The 19,104-nt window shown below is 40.8% G+C and overlaps 1 protein-coding gene across 5 annotated transcripts in view; it reads right to left on the reverse strand.

The window, feature by feature from the left end:
• Nucleotides 1-1,305: 1,305 nt before the first annotated feature.
• LOC106085149 (phospholipid-transporting ATPase ABCA3) overlaps nt 1,306-19,104 on the reverse strand; it is a 119,464-nt gene continuing 101,665 nt past the window's right edge. For all 5 annotated transcript variants that reach the window (XM_059366359.1, XM_059366360.1, XM_059366362.1 and 2 more), the window contains 7 exons: nt 12,479-12,703; nt 12,238-12,388; nt 11,938-12,114; nt 8,814-9,467; nt 8,618-8,728; nt 8,021-8,212; nt 1,306-2,358 (listed from right to left, as the gene is read on the reverse strand). In XM_059366359.1, the coding sequence (XP_059222342.1) occupies nt 2,316-2,358; nt 8,021-8,212; nt 8,618-8,728; nt 8,814-9,467; nt 11,938-12,114; nt 12,238-12,388; nt 12,479-12,703 (1,553 nt within the window). In that variant the 3' untranslated portion in view covers nt 1,306-2,315. The remainder of the gene's footprint in view (nt 2,359-8,020; nt 8,213-8,617; nt 8,729-8,813; nt 9,468-11,937; nt 12,115-12,237; nt 12,389-12,478; nt 12,704-19,104) is intronic.

Here is a 19,104-nt window from a genome sequence, read left to right on the forward strand (position 1 = left end):
CCCAAATAGGAAATATTTGATGACTAATGCAATATGAGGCTCAAATATATGGGGTTTTAGAGTAGAACACGAATCCGATATATATTTTCAAGGCCAACTCACTGAGGGGCCGCCAATCTCCTAAAACACCCCCAAGCCGGTCATGTTTGCCGACTATGGAAATATGGAGCTCAAATTAAAGGTATTTGGAAGTAGAACACGTATCTGATATTACAATTAGTGACCAACTGTCTAGGGGACGTCCCACCACCATAAAAACCACAAATAGGACGTATTTACTCACCACGACAATTTGGGTCTTAAAGAGAGCGGAACTAAATATTTATTTTATTTTTAGGGCCAATACCCCAAACCGGACAAATTTGCTGACTTTTGCCATAGGGATTTTAAATGAGATTAGAAAACGAATTCGATATACAATTTTGAGGTCAATGGCAATATGGGGTTCAAATAAATGATTCAAAATAATTGCTAATATATTTACCAGGCTTAGTGTTTGGGTGACCTCCCCAATCTCCAAAACACCACTAAATCGGGCATAATTACAGACCATGTCAATTTGGAGCTTAAATGAAAGGTATTGAGGGGTAGAGCAACATTTGATACCCGCTTTCGGGACCAATTTTCTGGGGGACTACCCCTTTCCCAAAATTTCCCACAAACAGGAATTTTTTACTGACCATTGCAATATGGGGCTCAATATTGGAATACGAATTTGATATCCAAATGTAGGACCATGTATTTGGGGCATCACCCCTTTCCCAAAACACCACCAAAGGGAAAAAAATTTTTCGACCATGCCAATATGTGGCTCAAATGAAAGGTATTTGAGATTAGAAAATGAATTTGATAACCTATTTTGGGGCCATGTGTTTGGGGGACGCCTCATCCTGTAAACGGCTCTTAAGCCAATGGCAATATGGGGTTTAAATAAATGGTATTTGAGAGAAGAGCAAGATGCCGACATTTTTCAGGGTCAAGTATCTGGCGGACCACCTCTCCCCCGAAAACACCACTAAATCAGACATCATGAGAATATCGGGCTGAAATGAAGTATTTTAAGAATGGAGTACACCTTACATCCAAACTTAAATTCGTAGACCAATAAAGATCATATGGGATTCAGATAAAGGCCCTTATATTGTTAAACTGTTAGTCAAGTTAGCATGGTATTTCACTTAAAGATCTTTAATTATCGAAAATAAATATTCCAAAGAAACTTTTGTTCCATATTAAGTAAAAGAAGGCGCAGCGGAGCGGGCCCGGGCCAGCTAGTGTACCATAAAACGAGAAGAGTGGCCAATATTTTAGTGGTGGTTAATTATAATATTTATTTTTATTTTATTCACAATAAAATTCAATTTTTAAAACTTAAAATGTAACTAATTCCATAATATTTCATGTATACTAAATCACTGGCTAATAGTCATGTAAAAATTCATAAAAAAATATAAGGATGAGGTAAAAAAAAAATTGAGATGTCATCACATCCACCAAATACATGTATAAAAACAATTGACACATACAAAAATTTAAATTCCTTAACATAAGTACATAGAAATCTCCTTTTTTGGAGGAGATTGAAAAATTCGTAATCATTTTATTTTTGTAATTTATGTGGTGTCAATGCGAGCTGAGTACGAGGCGTCTAAAATTTATGAATAAAATTTACCAATTTCCAGCTAAAGTTGATTAAGCATCTCTCTCTTTTCACTACACTACAATAACTTAGGAACATTTAGATATTTTTTTTTTCATTTCCAATCATTCTTTAAGAATTTAAAGCACTTTCGTAATACTAAAATCTGCCTCTGAAAAGCCCCAATACTTAAAATGTATCAACAAAAGTAGGAGGAAAAAAACATCAAAAACTATGAATATAATTACATATATGAGTTTTTTCCTAAAAAAAATACACATTTATAAAAATACATTTGTTTATATGATTTTCGTAGTGGCATTGTTGAGATACATACATAGCATATGCATGTATATATGAAGATTGTAGATTTTTTTATATAATATATAAATGTAATAATAGTTTAGGCATTCGTATTTGTTATATATTACTATATAATTACTTATTTATATACAATTTAATTTTAGCATTCAATGTATGTTTCTATTTTTTTTATACATTCTTTTGGTAGTATAGATCACGGTTCCGTTTTATTTTTGTTTTTCTATTGATTGTACTGACATTCTTTGTGGATCACTTCTGTTATCTATTATCACGTATACATTTATAGGGCATAGGCTTGGGGGGGATCTCCTCCCTTCCACAGACCTATCAGGCGGTTCTTTGCATTCCAGAATCATTCTTCAGCTTGTTTATTGCAGCAGGAACACCATGAGTTGCTTCAAAATAATATAGAATAAGAAGAATGATTAGTTAATTTTGAAAACAAACAGAAACTTCTCAAAAGATCCGTGTTTCAATTTCTCATTTTGTGTTACATTGTAGCAAACGATCAGAAAAATGAGCAGTTAGGGAAAGTTGCATAAAATAAAAGAGTTAATTCGTTAAAGCAATCAAAATGTCAAAGGTCAATGGCAATACAAACAAGTAAGAGCGTGCTAAGTTCGGCCGGGCCGAATCTTATATACCCTTCAGTCAAAATTCAAATTCAGTCAAATCGAGTGGGAATTGCGCCCTCTAGCGGCTCAAAAAATCAAGGTCCCAGATCGGTTTATATGGCAGCTATATCAGGTTATGAACCAATATGAACCATACTAAGCACAGTTGTTGAAAATGATACCAAAACACTGCGTGCAAATTTTCAGCCAAATCGGATAAGAATTGCGCCTTCTAGAAGCTCAAAAAGTCAAGACCCAAGATCGGTTTATACGGCAGCTATATCAAAACATGGACCGATGTGGCCCATTTACAATCCCAACCGACCTTCACTAATAAAAAGTATTTGTGTAAAATTTCAAGCGGCTAGCTTTACCCCTTCGTGCCTTTACCCGTTAGCGTGCTTTTGACAGACAGACAGACGGACATGACAAAATCAACTTAAAATGTCATGACGATCAAGAATATATATTCTTTATGGGGTCTTCGACGCATATTTCGAGGTGTTACAAACAGAATGATGAAATTAATATACCCCCATGGAGGGTATTAAAAAGAGATTTTTGACTCAAATTAGGGACACTTAAACAATAGTGGACAATGGTTATAAGAAAGTCCAAAAAATTCCAACGTTTTTTATACCCATCACCATAAGATGAGGGTATTCTAATCTATTCATTCCGTTTGTAACACCTCGAAATATTGATCTAGGACCCCATAAAGTATATATATATATTCTTGATCGTCTCGAAATTCTCATTCGAACTAGCCATATCCCTCCGTCCGTCTGACGAAATCACGATAGCTGTCGAACGAGTAGAGCTAGCCGCTTAAAATTGTGCACAGATATTTTATATTGATGTAGGTCGTTGGGGATTACAAATGGGCCATATCGGTTCAGATTTAGATAAAGCTCCCATATAAACCGATCTCCCGATTTGACTTCTTGAGCCCATGGAAGTCACAATTTTTGTCCGATTTGACTGAAAATTTGCACTTAGTGTTCTGTTATGACTTCCAACCACTGTGTCAAGTACGGTCCAAATCGGTCAAGAACCTGATATAGCTCCCATATAAACCGATCTCCCAATTTGACTTCTTGAGCCCATGGAAGCCTCAATTTTCATCTGATTTGTCTGAAATTTTGTACATGGTGTTCTGTTATGACTCTTAACAACTGTGTCAAGTACGGGCCAAATCGGTCAAGAACCTGATATAGCTCCCATATAAACCGATCTCCAGATTTGACTTCTTAAGCCCCTGGAAGCCTCAATTTTCATCTGATTTGTCTGAAATTTTGTACATGGTGTTCTGTTATGACTCTTAACAACTGTGTCAAGTATGGTTCCAATCGGTAAAGGACCTGTTATAGCTCCCATATAAACCGATCTCCCGATTTGACTTCTTGAGCCGTTACGAGCCGCGTTTTTATCCGATTTGTTTGAAATTTAGCATATAGTGTTCAGTTATAACTCCAGCAGGCTTCAAAGTAATGTGCAAATGTGTGGAAGTTCCATCACTGCTCTACGAATATCCACATGACAGCCCACTTTTGGTCGGCATATGTGTTTTTTTTTTTTTTTTTTGTTTTTCTATGGAATCGTTGTCAAACCCAGTGTTACCGTTGTGCAACTAAAGTCTGCAATTCCGACCTTTTTTGAGGCCATTGATTTTTATACGACTTTTCTAAATTAGCACTAATTTGCGACATTTGGCCAATTTGTGAAACTTTTTTCAAGTTGCACGACTTTTTGTACAATTTATGAGGAGTACGCAAATTTAACCAAGCGACGACACACAGTGTTGCCAAGTCGAAAAATCTTTGAAATTACCATTGAAAGTTGGTCATCTTGAACATGTCAAATTTTGAATTGCTTGTCAAACAGATATTTAACTGAATCGATTTTGATGAAATTTAGCAGAGACTTAACGATGAGTAATACAACACTCCATACCAAATTTCGGTTGAAAACTGTAGCAAGTGTAAATCGGTCGACCTATATATTGGAGCTATATCTAAATCTGAGCCGATTTTAAACAAACGTGTTTGTCATGAGGCTAAAAATGTGATCTGTGGAAAATTTCGTGATGAGTGGATAACGAATGCGATCCTCACCTTGATTTTATAAAAACGACAGGTCGACTATCGGCACAGAAAGGCGGACATGGCTAAGCCGTATCAGGATGAATTTTTCAGTCAAACTACACATTTTATCGTAGCCATAGTAGTTGTGCAAGGTAAAAATTGTGTTTCTATAATACATACCTTGTAAATGTGTAACTAGTTTACCATTTTCTGCTAGGACCTAAAATATTCAACGTGTGACTTTTTTTGCGAAAACGAATTTTTGATGCGACCTTTTTACAAAAAAAAACGACTTTTTGTGTGACCTAACCTACCGTTGAGAATTTTGAAATATCTCAACGGCGATTAGGTTAGGTTTGAGGAGCAGTCTGCCAACAGACTCATTTAGGCGTCCATTGTGATACCACAGGAAAAGTAGAAGGAAGATGCCTTCTAGTTCCTACCATTGAACTATCCAGATCGCTTTAAAAAGCCCCATAACTTGCGAATGTTCAAATCCGCTTAATCAGACAGGTTCTCAAAGAAATGAGAACCTAAAGTGAAACTCTTTCTGACTGCCAGTGCGGGACACACACACAGAAGGTGTTCTATAGTCTCTTCTACTTCGATGTGCTCACAGTTTCTGCAAAAGTCGTTGCTGGCAACCTTCAGTCTGTCAGCATGTTTTCAGTCTAATCGGAAGTGACCTGTCATGACGGGCACAATGACTGAGACGTCTGTTCTAGGCAGTCATTACAAAGCGGTAGACCTCTTCAAGTCTAAAATAGGCCACATAATTTTGGAGTGCTCGCAGCCCTCTCTTTGCGGCCATCATTCGATGTCCTTCGGGCTAGAGGCATGCACACAGATTCCAGTTTCCCTGGAATGTGTAAAGTAGTTCCTAGTCTCGCAAGCTCGTCCGTTTTACAATTCCCTGAGATATCTCTGTGGCCCAGCACCCAGAACAGGTACATTTTGAACTGTTCAGCCATTTCGTTAAGAGATCTGCGACAGTCGATGGCGGTTTTTGTATTCAGAAATACGTTCTCCAGGGATTTAATGGCTGTCTGACTGTCTAAGAGGATATTGATACCAATCATCGTTATGACATTATATCTTAGTCATTCCACCACACTGCTGTGATCGGGTAACCTTTTCGATACGACCAGTTCTAGATCTTTAGAGTACACCCCAAAGCCCGCATGGTCATCTAGTTTGGAACCTTTCGTATAGAAATCTATGTAACTTCTATTACCAGGGATATCGTTGTTGTTGTAGCTGTGTGTTGTACACTGAGGCGGCAAGGATTGAAGATCTTCATCGGGTCCGGCTGCCATGGTATTGACCAGGGATATCGTAGTTCCAATCGGTTCTATCAGGAGCAGTGGTACAGTACTTATTATCACGTCCACAAGTCACTTGCTGGCAGCACTTGAAACCTTGTTGACCACGTAGAAAGCAATTGGCCGGTCTGTGGTAAGTGTGCCAGTGTGATTTCGTCAACTTTGTGACACGCAGAGGAAAAATATTTACATGTCAGAATGCCGCCCTCCGAACTGCGACGGGCTGTCTCCTCAGTTCTCATGTGGACCACCTCCATCAGTAGACAAAGATCCTTACAGTTCGAAGACATAACTACATGCTGTCTAAGCTATTTGGGCTGTTATCGCAAAGACCATCTAAATCATCATCCTGTGGATAGATATCCACCGCCCAGAAGCCTTAAGGTAGATCTACACGATCTAGAGCGTGAGGTTCAGCTCTACAAGAGAGAACCTGTAGATCAAGCGGCATATCAAGCAGGTCTAAACAACATTCATGCAGACACGGTAGCAGATGCGGTAATTGACTACCGGGTGAATGTAGTCCTTGGAGAACGACCGCCACCCATTGCATCTGAAGAAATCGACCTCCCCCGGCAAACCAGAGCAGTTCTGGCTCAATTACGTTCCGGCAGAGGCATTCGCCTCAATTCCTACAGAGCTAGGATTGATGCCGACGTGCAAGATCTATGTCTCGATTGTAACCCGGGACCGCACGATACACGTCACCTGTTTAACTGCCCGGCCAGACCCATCCATCTTAGTCGCAGAGTTCCTGGGTCTTGACACTCAACAGAATTTAGCAGATGAAAGATAGAACACAATAAACTACTACAACAACAATGCTGATATATTTTTAGGGCTAAGTACGTGGGTGACCGACCCATCCTGAATACACCTCAAACTGAACATATTCGTGGATTATGGCAAAAAGGGGCTCAAATCTGTTTCATATACCGACTATAGCAATATGTAGCTCCAATGTGGTTTTTGTGAGCGCAGCATGAATCTGATATCCACTTTCGGGGCAAATAGTTTGGCTAATCCAATCCACCACCAAATTCTAGAGAATGAAGTAGATCTAACATCCAAACTTTAACCGGCGGACCCTCCCCTTAGCTTTTTTCAAAAACGCCAGATCTCGCAGATTTGGGGGGGGACGATTCAAGCGAAATTTAGTTTGTTTATAATAACTTAAATACAGAAATTTGTATCCTTTAGGGTGGGATATCTAGGGGGCCGCCCCACCTCCAAAGCCACCTGCCAAATAAAACATAAACCAATAATGACAATATGGGACTCAAATGAAAGGTATCTGATTTCAAAGCACGAATCTAATATATGGGGATCCGACTCAGCCCCAAAAGCACCCCCATACCGGACCTATTTATCGATCATAGCAATATAAGGCTCCAATGAAAGGTATTTGGAAGAAGAGCACCAATATAATATCCACATAAAATCTGAAAGGCCGCACCAGCACCCCCAAACTTATTTTCTGACGTGACCTTATAGGGCTCGGATAAAATTAGAGGCGCAGCGGAGCGGGCCCTGTCCAGCTAGTAGATATATAAATAAGAATAGTGCTTGTGTTACCATTGTGCCGATGCGCCAAAGTTCTAGGTTTGATGAAGTAGAACATGTTTGAATTTAGTTTTCTAAAACTCAAAAAAAGGTGTTGAAATAAAGGTGCGAATAGTAGCAAGCGCCGAAATAAATGCAAAAGAAGTGTGCGTGTGTGGTTTGTGTATTAAATAAAATCCATATTTAATAATAATTATAATTAGTGCTAACTAAATTTAACTTAAATCTAAAAAAAAAATTAGTGCGAGTTTGTGTAACCCAGTGAATTATTTACAAATGTGCAAAAGAAAAACTGGTAGAAAAAAATTTACATAGCTTTTCGCATGTCATATTAGGCCAAATACAGAAATAAGAAAAAGTAGAAGTAGAAGTGCAAGTGTTGAGTGCATGACAAGAAAGTAGGAAGGTGTGTTTTTGTATGTGTGTGGGCGCGGGGGAGTATGTGCACAGGTTGGTGTAGAATTTTAGGCTCACTTGGTGACTTGTCGGGTGTCTTCTCGCTGATATTTGGCAAAATCTAAGAAAATCTCTTCTAATGTCGTCTGTGATATCGAATAATCTTCGATATTCAATTGGTCTCGATTACTTTCCATAAGGCCAAAGATTTGAGACCATTTAATACTGGACAATGGAATGTAGAAGGTAAGAATACCTTGGTAGTTTTCTCTGCAAAAAGAAAGCAAAAATGTAGGCATAATTTAAAATGTGAATAATACAATTTAAAACAATTAAAGGTGGTCTCATTTGTACAACAACCACAAATACGCCATCTCGCCATCACGATGTCATTGTTCTCAACACAACCAAAGAAACTTGCCCTCGCGTGTGTACGTGTACAGGTAAAATGAGAGAAAGCTTTCGTGTGTACGTGTGCAGGTAAAATGAGAGAAAGCTTGCGCTCGTATGTATATGTAAGCAAGTAGAATGAAAGAAATAGCAACACAGACGAACAGAGAACGTGCCGAAAAATGGGGTGGAATGTAAACAAAGAACTGCCATATTAATACCATCAGCTGGCCGGTTGTTTTCAACTGTTCGCATGAGACCACCTTGAATAATAACAAAACTTACTGTAATTCGGCTCTTGGGAATTCGGTTTCAATAAATGTTCTAACATTTTGGATATCCTGTTCCATTACATGTGGCAAAGCAGAGTTGCTACCTATTCTTAAGGTGCGGCCGCTACAAAAAAAAAAAACAAACGGTAAATCAAAAACAAACAGGTTGATGTATCTCTTTCCCATTCTCAATCAATAGCTTCACTTACTTGCTCGACTTTATGATATCCGTACTACGCCTCACTTTGATCTTCAAAATGAGACCCTTGGAGAATTTATTCTTTAAATGCTGTGTGGAACCTATACACTTGAATTCACCATTGACCATAATGGCCAGACGTGTGCACAACGCTTCACACTCTTCCATACTATGTGAGGTTAAAATTATGGATTTTCCCGAATCTCGAATGCGACACACCATATTCCATAGTTGGCGACGGGCGGCAGGATCCATACCCGTGGTAGGTTCATCCAAATATATAACCGATGGACTGCCTATGACAGCCAAAGCTGTACTCAATTTACGTTTGTTGCCACCACTATAGGCTTTGGTCTCCTTGTCGAAATGTTTCATAAAACCAAATGATTTGGCCAATTCTTCGGATATGTTACTTATACGATCACGTCTCACACCACGTAGCAGACAGAAAATGCGCATAGTTTCACGGCCCGTCAAATCATCAAGCAATGCATCGAATTGTGGACAATAGCCGATTTCTTTGTAAACACTGTTGACATCGGCCGCAAGATTCATGCCCTTGACATAGGCATTGCCGCTGGTAATACGCTCATCACCAGTCATCATTTTAAAGGTGGTCGTCTTACCGGCACCATTGACACCCAAAAGGCCAAAGCATTCGACACTGTAATGAAAAAAAGAAGATAGGGACAAATATAAGAATAAAAAAAATATAGGTGGGCAAAAGGTAGTTAAAGTTGTAAATATAACGAAAAATTTGGGTGTGGATTGGCTCAAAGTGAAAGATTTGCCGAGCGAGGTTAACTATCATCAGATTGTTGTTGTTGTAGCAGTGAGTAATGTTCTATCTTTTGACCGCTTGGTTCTCTTAAATATCCAGACCCAGGAACTTTGCGAATAAGGTGTGGTGTGTCCAGAGGGATCTGGGTCTAAGTCGAATGGGTACGGCTGGGCAGTTATACAGAAGACGTGTGACGTGTGGTCCCAGGTCATAATCAGGACACACATCCTTCAATCCTTGTTTGGAGCGAGGTTAACTATCACCAGTTTGTTGTTGTTATAGCAGTGTGTTGTGTTCTATATTTCGTCCGCTTGGTTCTGTTGAATATCCAGACCCAAGAACTTTGCGACTAAGGTGTGGTGTGCCCAGAGGGATCTGGCTGTGAGTCGAATAGGTATGGCTGGGCAGTTAAACAGGTGATGTGTATCGTGTGGTCCCAGTTCACCATCAGAACACACATTCTGCTCTTTGCCATCAATCCTTGCATGGAGCGAGGTTAACTAGCATCAGTTTGTTGTTGTTATAGCAGTGTGTTGTGTTCTATCCTTCGTCCGCTTGATTCTGTTGAATATCCAGACCCAGGAACTTTGCGACTAAGGTATGGATGGTGTGTCCAGAGGGATCTGGGACTGAGTCGAATGGGTCTGGCTGGGCAGTTAAACAGGAGCCGTGTGTCGTGTGGTCCCAAGTCATAATCAGGATACACATCCTGCACGTTGGCATCAATTCCTGCTTGGAGCGAGGTTAACTATCAACAGTTTGTTATTGTTGCTGTTGTTGTAACTACATTTCATGTGGAGATGGCGATCCTCGTCAAGATTCTGTAGGTTAGCAAGCAGTGTGTTGTATTCTATGGTTTGACTGCTTGGTTCTGTTGAATATTCACACCCAGAAACTCTGCGACTAAGGGGTGATGTATCCAGAGGAATCTGGGTCTGGGTTAAATGGGTCTGACTGGGCAGCTAAGCAGGCGACGTGTGATTCCAGGTCACATACCCTGTACGTTGTCATCAATATTTGTTGTTGTTGTAACCACATTGCATGTTGACGTGGCGATCCCCGTCAAGCTCTTGCAGGTGAGCAAGCTCGTTCCGGTCCAAAGGACCGAACGCCGCGGGAGCATGTTGTCCATTGGTTATTTTTAGGCGCCAATAACACGCCTTGTCATATTACTTAGTATTTGTGCAAGAGCCGGAGCCGCCCGGCCTCTCAATGAGACTCTCCGCTAGATACCGCCGATTGTCCGCGACTGGCGTTGCAGCTACTCCGTATGGAGCATTTCAATATCTGCAACCTGTGGACGCGCCGGGTAGCTCGCAGCTAAGCTTCTCGCGACAGCAATCACGGTGGTTTGCGAGTACCGCTGCCTGCACCGGGAAATTTGGCGGCTCTTGGGGTATTCGACCGGCTGGTATAAAGCGAGCGGATGCTGCTTTAATGATGTCTCGAAATTTCCTCTCGACAACTAGCACATTTGAAGGAGGTGGTAGCTCACTGAAGCGTTGATTGGTGTACTCTATGAAGCTGACCCAATCGACCTTCTTCTGATTGGTAAACGTCCGGCACTCAGAGGTTATGAAGTGGGGTGGTTGATCGATGGTCTGATCCCAAAAATGTGTCGCCTTGCCAGCAAACGGCACTCAGGAGATCAGGCCATGCAATGGAAATGTCTGGCAAATGTCCTAGTGGTGGCATCCTCATTCAATGTGCACAACGTGGAGCCAAAGATATTAAAGCGTTAAGGTCTCCTAGAACCAAGCGATTATGGCCAGTAGGCCACTGATGTAGGGCCTGTAAATTTGGCCCTTAATTGGGTCACAATAACCAACCGGCGGTATGTACGAGTTATTTAGCTCTATCTCGGCAGTACCGGACTTGACTGCTACCCCATACATTCTATGCAGGGGTCACTAGCGCCAGGCGCAGGAGAGAAAGGTTAATACTGCACGGAATGTTGTATCACGAAGCCCAGTACGTTGTATGTAGTTTTCTGTTATGACTTCCAATACCTATGCCGAATTAAGCCATAATCGGTCAACGGTAGCCCATTTATGGCCTTTTGGTACGTTTCTGATATTTTAATATACCCCTATATATTTTATCAGACCGAGAACAACAAACCGATATTGTTAAAACCCCGTTTACATTGCTCTGTAAATCCGGATTTAATGGTTCGATCATCGGTTTTCCCTTAATAAAATCAGCTGACGAGAGCCTTAAATCCGGATTTAATGAGCAGTGTAAACGGGGTTTAAATCGTAAAACTATTTTTTGCATGATTTTATCAAGCCGCCTTAAAATATGCTTCTGTGTTGTGTAACAACTTAGGCAGTAATTTTCAATATCAACTTACGGTTTAACACACAGCGATATTTCATTAACAGCCAAAAATTTATCATAATACTTGGTAACGCGATCTAAAACCAAATTCCAAATGCTCAAATCCGTGGGGGTCATATTCAAAATGCGATTTTTCTCCTTCTCAACGTCATCATCGTAATAGGCATCTGGAGCAGGTGGTGTGGGTTTGCTAATTAAAAGAAAATGAAAAAAAAATATATATATATATATAAATTTTCTCTTTTTTGGGTGCTATGTCTGTCTCTCTCTCTCTCTCTCTCTCTCTTGCTTCCTTTAACAGCCATATACTTACAAATTTCTTTGTTTCCATTTATAAATCAATTCATTTAAAATGCCATATTCGCGTAAAATCAAAATGGTCAAGAATGCAATAGCAGTGCCAACTAAATATACAATTTCGGGTAAAATGCCAGGCTCTTCCCAATCGAAATAGGGTATAGTGTCTGTGAAATAAAAAAAAAAACAATTAAGAAAAAATATACTCAATCTGGCAACTTTTGTTAGCATATTTCAGTACAAGTATGTCAACTTACAACAACATTTTGGTACCAATTGACATCTGAGAGCATCGGGCAATATTACAATCATTTTATTGCTGCAGGCATCACGTGTTGCCACATTGACATATAGCTTATTGAGACCCATGGCCAGAGAGAAATGAGGGAATATTCTAAAGATCCAACCCAAAAGATCGGCGGTGGATTTTGTACCCAGGAAATCAATGGACATGACAGCAACGACAATGAATAGGGCCATACCTAGGAGAGAAAAAACAAATTCCGAGAGATATGAAACTTTGAAAAAAATTCCTATAGAAATGAAATTTTTACAAAATCTTTATGTAAATTCATATGTATATGAATTTGTGTTTGTTTGTTTGCATGTGGGTTTTGTAAATTAGTTTGTTCCGTGTAGACTCAAAAACGGCTGAACTGATATTCTTGAAATCTTCACATATTATGTCTGGAAGGAGGAAGCAATAGGCTATATAACTTTTTCATATCGGAAGGGAGGCGGACCCTCAAATTTACCCCAAATGTACGACATAAAATAAATAAAAGTGGACTGATCGGGACAATATGGGATTCAAATGAAAGGTATTCAGGAGTAGAGTAGGAATTTTTATTAAAAATAAGGTCCAAGTAACGGGGGGCCGGCTATATAACTTTTTCATATCGGAAGGGAGGCGGACCCTCAACCTTACCCCAAATGTACGACCCAAAATAAATAAAAGTGAACCGATCGGGACAATATGGGACTCAAATGAAAGGTATTCAGGAGTAGAGTAGGAATTTTTTTATTAAAAATTTGGTCCAAGTAACTGGGGGGCCGCCCCGACCCCAAACCCCCTAAAATAGGTTTATTGACAACATGGGACTCGAATGAAAGGTATTCAGGAGTAGATTATGAATATGGTCAGGAAGGAGGTATAGACTTTATAATCTGTTGATATTGGAAGTGGGCGGACTCTCCCCGTTATCTCAAAAACACCACTTAAAATCAAAAGTGTACCAAAAGGGACAATATGGGTATCAAATGAAAGGTATTGGAGAGTAGAATACGAGTATGATATTAAAATTTGGGATCAAGTATCAAAGGGGTCGCCCAATCCCAAAATCTCACCCAAAGAGACGTATTGGCCCGAATGAAAGGTATTCAGGAGAAGACTTCGACGTGCCTTAACAAAAGATGTTTCAGGTAGTTCAAGTGTCTATCATTGTCAAATATAAAAGTAGATATAAATACAAGCCATTTTTTATAAATTATTTTGGAAAAAATCTGATTAATTAAAATATTGTCAAAATTTTAGACTAAGAATACAATTGCAAATTTTGCCCATGAACATACCCATGGACACTAAGGAACTGGGGCAAACTTCTCACATATTAATGAGTGCAGTCTGATTCAAGTTTAAGCTCAATGATAAGGGGCCTCCTTTTCATAGTCGAGTCCGAACGGCGTGCCGCAGTGCCACACCTCTTTGGAGAGAAGTTTTACATGGCATAGTACCTCACAAATGTTGCCAGCATTAGGAGGGGAAAACCACCGCTGAAATTTTTTTTCTGATGGTTTCGCTAGGATTCGAACCCAGGCGTTCAGCGTCATAGGCGGACATACTAAACTCTGCGCTACGGTGGCTTCCGTAAAAATAAGAAACATATTTTTCGCGTGGTGTAAATGAAAGCACAGCGGAGTGGGCCGGGCTCAGCTATCTATTGGGTTGCCCAAAAAGTAATTGCGGATTTTTCATATAGTCAGCGTTGACAAATTTTTTCACAGCTTGTGACTCTGTAATTGCATTCTTTCTTCTGTCAGTTATCAGCTGTTACTTTTAGCTTGCTTTAGAAGAAAAGTGTAAAAAAAGTATATTTGATTAAAGTTCATTCTAAGCTTTATTAAAAATGCATTTACTTCCTTTTAAAAAATCCGCAATTACTTTTTGGGCAACCCATAGTATATAACAAATAAAAGTGTGCTAAGTTCGGACGAGCCAAATCTTGGGAACCCACCACCATAGATTCTGCTAAAAATTTATACAAAATAAATTTAGTTAAAGGACATAAATTTATGCCACAAAACTTCTCAAAACTACTGTCAAACCAGCCAAAATTAAAGCTTCTAGGAACCGAAAACAAGGATGATCGAGAGACCGGTTAACATGGCAGCTATATCAGGTTATAGACTGATTTGGAACAGTCGTTGAAAGTCATAACAAAACACTATCTACAAAACTTTAGCCAAATTGTACAAAAATTGCGGCTTTTAAGGGTTCAAGAAGTCAAATTGGAAGATCGGTTTATATGGGAGCCATATCAGGTTATACTCCGATTTAGACCTTGGCACAATTGTTGGAAGTCATAACAGAACATCACATGCAAAACTTCAGCTAGGTTAGATTAGGTTAGGTTTAAGTGGCAGCCTTAAATCAGACTCACTTAGACTGCTGTCACCCATTGTGATATCACAGGAACAGAAGAAGGAAGATACCTTCTAGTTCCTACCAGATCGCTTTAAATATAAAATAGCCCAATTACTTGCGAATGTTCACATCCGCTAAATCAGACAGGTTCTCAAAGAAATGATAACCTAAAGTGGAACTCCTTCTGACTGCCTGCCAGAGTGGGACACACACACAGAAGGTGTTCAATAGTCTCTTCTTCTTCGATGTCCTCACAGCTTCTGCAAAAGTCGTTGCTGGCTACCTTCAGTCTGTCAGCATGTTTTCCGATTAAACAGTGACCTGTCGTGACGGACACAATGACTGAGACGTCTGTTCTAACCAATCACAGCAAAGTAGTAGACCTCTTCAAGTCCAGATTGGGCCACATAGTTTTCGAATGTTCACAGCCCCCTCTTTGTTGTCCTTCGGGTCTGGTGAAAACTTAGCTTACATGTCGCTAGAAGCATACCCACAGATTCCAGTATCCCTGGAATGTTTAGGGTAGTTCCTAGTCTCGCAAGCTCGTCCGTTTTACAATTCCCTGGGATATCTCTGTGGCCCGGCACCAAGAACGATGAATTTTGAACTGTTCAGCCATCTCGTTGAGAGATCTGCGACAATCGAGGGCGGTTTTTGTGATCAGAAATACGTTTTCCAGGGATTTAATGGCTGCCTGGCTGTCTGAGAAGATATTTATGCCAATCGTCATAATGACATTATATCATAGCCATTCCACCACTTCCTTAATTGCATGGACCTCCGCTTGATACATACTGCAGTGATAGGGTAACCTTTTCAATATGACCAGTTCTAGATCTTTAGAGTAGACCACCAAAGCCCACCTGGTCGTCTAGTTTGGAACCATGCGTATAGAAGTCTATGTAACTTCTATTGCCAGGGATATGGTAGTTCCAATCGCTTCTATCAGGAATCGTGGTACAGTACTTTTTATCAAAAAGCGGCTCAGGTAGGGTGTAATCCACACTGCCTGGAACATCGGATATTGTATCAAGGATAACACAGTGTCCGTAGCCGCCACATGACCAATAGGAAAGCTCCCTTAACCTCACGGCAGTGGTCGCTGTAATTTATCTAGCCACAATGTCCAGAGGCAAAAGATGTAGCATTAAATTCATTGCATCAGATGGTGTCGTCCTCAGTGCGGCTGTGGTGACAAACACGCCATACTTTGGATCCGGTTAAGTATCGAGCAGTAGTTGGACTTTTGAGATGCCGTCCACCAGACCACAACACCATATAGCATTAAAGGTCTGACAACCGCAGTATACATCGAATACATGACACGCGGTCTAAACCCCCAACTTCTGCCAATGGCTATCTTGCAGGTGTATAGGGCAAGAGTGGCCTTTCTTGCCCTTTCCAAAATGTTGGATTTGAAGTTCAATTTCCTGTCCAGCAAAACACCCGGGTATTTTGCGCTTTCTGTAAATGGGACATTCTCTCCGCCCAAGGAGACAGGTTCCACTGTAGGCAACTAGTATTTCCTGTTGAAAAGAACTTCTTCTGTCTTGCACGGATTTATACCTAGACCACTTTCGGTAGCCCACTATGCTGTTGCACGTAGAGCTTCCTGAAGTATATCTCTTAGAGTGCTGGGAAACTTTCCCCTAACCGCAATTGCCACGTCATCAGCATATGCGACCACTTTTACACCACTATCTTCCAGAGACTATAATATATTGTTAATGGCTATATTCCAAAGTAGAGGAGACAGTACGCCTGGGATCTTTGCCCTAAGGTGTGTTTCTATCAACCTCTCAAGAGTCTTCAGGATGACAGACTAATAGGACGAAAATCTTTCGTCTTCGTGTGGTAGGGTTTTCCTGCTTTCGGAATGAAAATTACGTTCGTGTTCCTCCATCCCACAGGTATACATGACATTCTGATACAAACAGAGTATATCTCCCTAGGCCAAGGAACCAGTCTATAAGACCCAGCTTGTAATTCAACCAGTGATACATCATCAGGGCCTGGCGAATTAAAGGAGTCGAAACTTTTTATCCCCCAAAGGAATTTCGGCTCAGACACAATTTCCCTAACAGCCTCCGACGAATGCATACCAGTGACAACCTCTTCTGACGCCACGTTATCTTAGTGTTTCCTCACCAGAGTAGTTCTAGTGTTTCCCCACTAGACATTGTCCATACATTCTCTGACTTCTGAATATACCCCACCGTAATAGGTCTCGAGGACAGAATCTTCCTTAGTCTAGAGGCCTCAGAGGTATCCTCCACGGAGCTACAGAATTCTACCCAGAATTTGTTTTGAACCTTTCTCAGCTCGCCCTTATTTTTTTTAGCTCAGCCTTATAGATGTCCCAATCGTGGGGTGCTCTTTGCACTGTTAAAGAGTTTTCTGCATTCCTTCCTTAGACCAACCAGCTCTGGGGTCCACCATGACGGTAGCTGTTTGCCCCTTGGCTTGGCACTGGGACATACTGACACAAGCGAGTCATTCATGGTCTTCATGATCCGCTTGACCACTATGTCTATATTCTCCGTAGTTTCCACTTTCTTTTCTGGTCTAGAAGGGATTGACGTGCAGAATTTGTGCCGAAGTTTATCCCAATCCGCCTTTCTTCTGTTTAGCCGAGGGACCACTTCTGCAGTGTTTTTTGGACAAGGCTGAAACTTGTCGAAAATGCGCAGAGAAGCTGTGATCGTACAACACTCCCCCGTGGCATATTCTTGCCAATTTTAATATTAAGTACCTCCGGCCTGTTCCTGGTAATAAAGGTCGGTTTATCCCCTTAATTATAAATCGTCAGATTGCAACCTACAATATATTCGATAAGTAGCTCACCCCTTACGTTGACATCCAAACTTCCCCATATCTGGTGATGTGCATTAGCATCACTTCCTACAGTGAGGCTCTTCTTTCCTACAGAAGCGGCTTCTACCAGCAACTTAAGGTTTGAAGGTGTCATCTCTGAGTCGTATGCCACATACAGGGAAGCCAGCCAGTAATGAGACTTATTTATCTCAAGGCTGGCTACTACTCAATCTTCAGTGCTTAGCGACGGGAGAAGTAAAGCATTTAGACAATTCTTTGCAAGAATACAGTTTCTGTGCCTCCCATTCCCAGAATTCTTAGTCCATGAACCATTCCTCCACAAACCCATGGTTCCTGGATAAGAACCACATCAAATTCCCCTGCCATCAGAAGGACCTTTAGTGCCGCCGAAGCGGCCTTACCATAGTGGAGATTTATCTGCAGAAACCGGACCATAGTCAGGATTCAGAACTTCCACCACTGTTGCGTTAGCCTTGTCTTCTGATTCCGCCAGGAGTTTATCCTCACAACATTCGTTAGATCTTGTCATGATGAGCTTCCGTACGCATCCAGGGGCAGGTGAGAAAGCTGTGGAACCACTCTTCCTCAGGACACTGGACACTTGCGGTGTGGACGATTTCCACTTAGATGCTTCACTAACTGCTGCTGTCGAAGTACTTTTTGAGTTCCGTGCTTCCCCGCTGGCGCACACCTTGAGTCCAGTCCAACTTTGCAACCCACCCACACAGGGCTTGTTGGGCCCCGTTTCAATGCCATCCCCTCCTAACTCGATTGTGGCAGTTGGATTTTCAGTCTCCTGCAATCCGCCAGAATTTAGCGATAGTTTCCAGGCAAGTGTTCAGCAACAACTGCTGAGTCATCTCCTAATTCCCCAACCCCACCTATTCTATAGACCTTCAGTTTCAGCTAAATCGGACAAAAATTGCGGTTTTCAGGGGCTCAAGAAGTCAAATCGGTCAGTCAGTTTAAAGACCGACTTGGACCGTACTTGGCAAAGTTTTTAGAAGTCATAACAGAACACTCTGTGCAAAATTTCAGCAAAATCGGACAAAAATTGCGGCTTGTTAGGGCTCAAGAAGTTTACTCGGGCGGCTATATCAGGTTAAAGACCGATTTACATCAACCGTAAATATCTGTGCAAAATTTCAAGTGGCTAGCTTTACGCGTTTGACCGTTATCGTGAATTCGACAGATGGACATGACTAGATCGACTCAGAACGTGGAGACAATCAAGAATATATGTATACTTTATGGGGCCATAGACCAATACTTCGAGGTGTTACAAACGGAATGACTAGATTAGTTTACCCCCATCCCATGGTGGTGGGTATAAAAGTGAAATTGTTGCGCTTTGTTTGTTAGTTGGTTTATTTCTTTGTTAGTTTGTCTGTCTGTATTTCAGTT

The sequence above is a fragment of the Stomoxys calcitrans genome, chromosome 4 (assembly GCF_963082655.1).
Source record: "Stomoxys calcitrans chromosome 4, idStoCalc2.1, whole genome shotgun sequence".
Lineage (NCBI taxonomy): Eukaryota > Metazoa > Arthropoda > Insecta > Diptera > Muscidae > Stomoxys > Stomoxys calcitrans.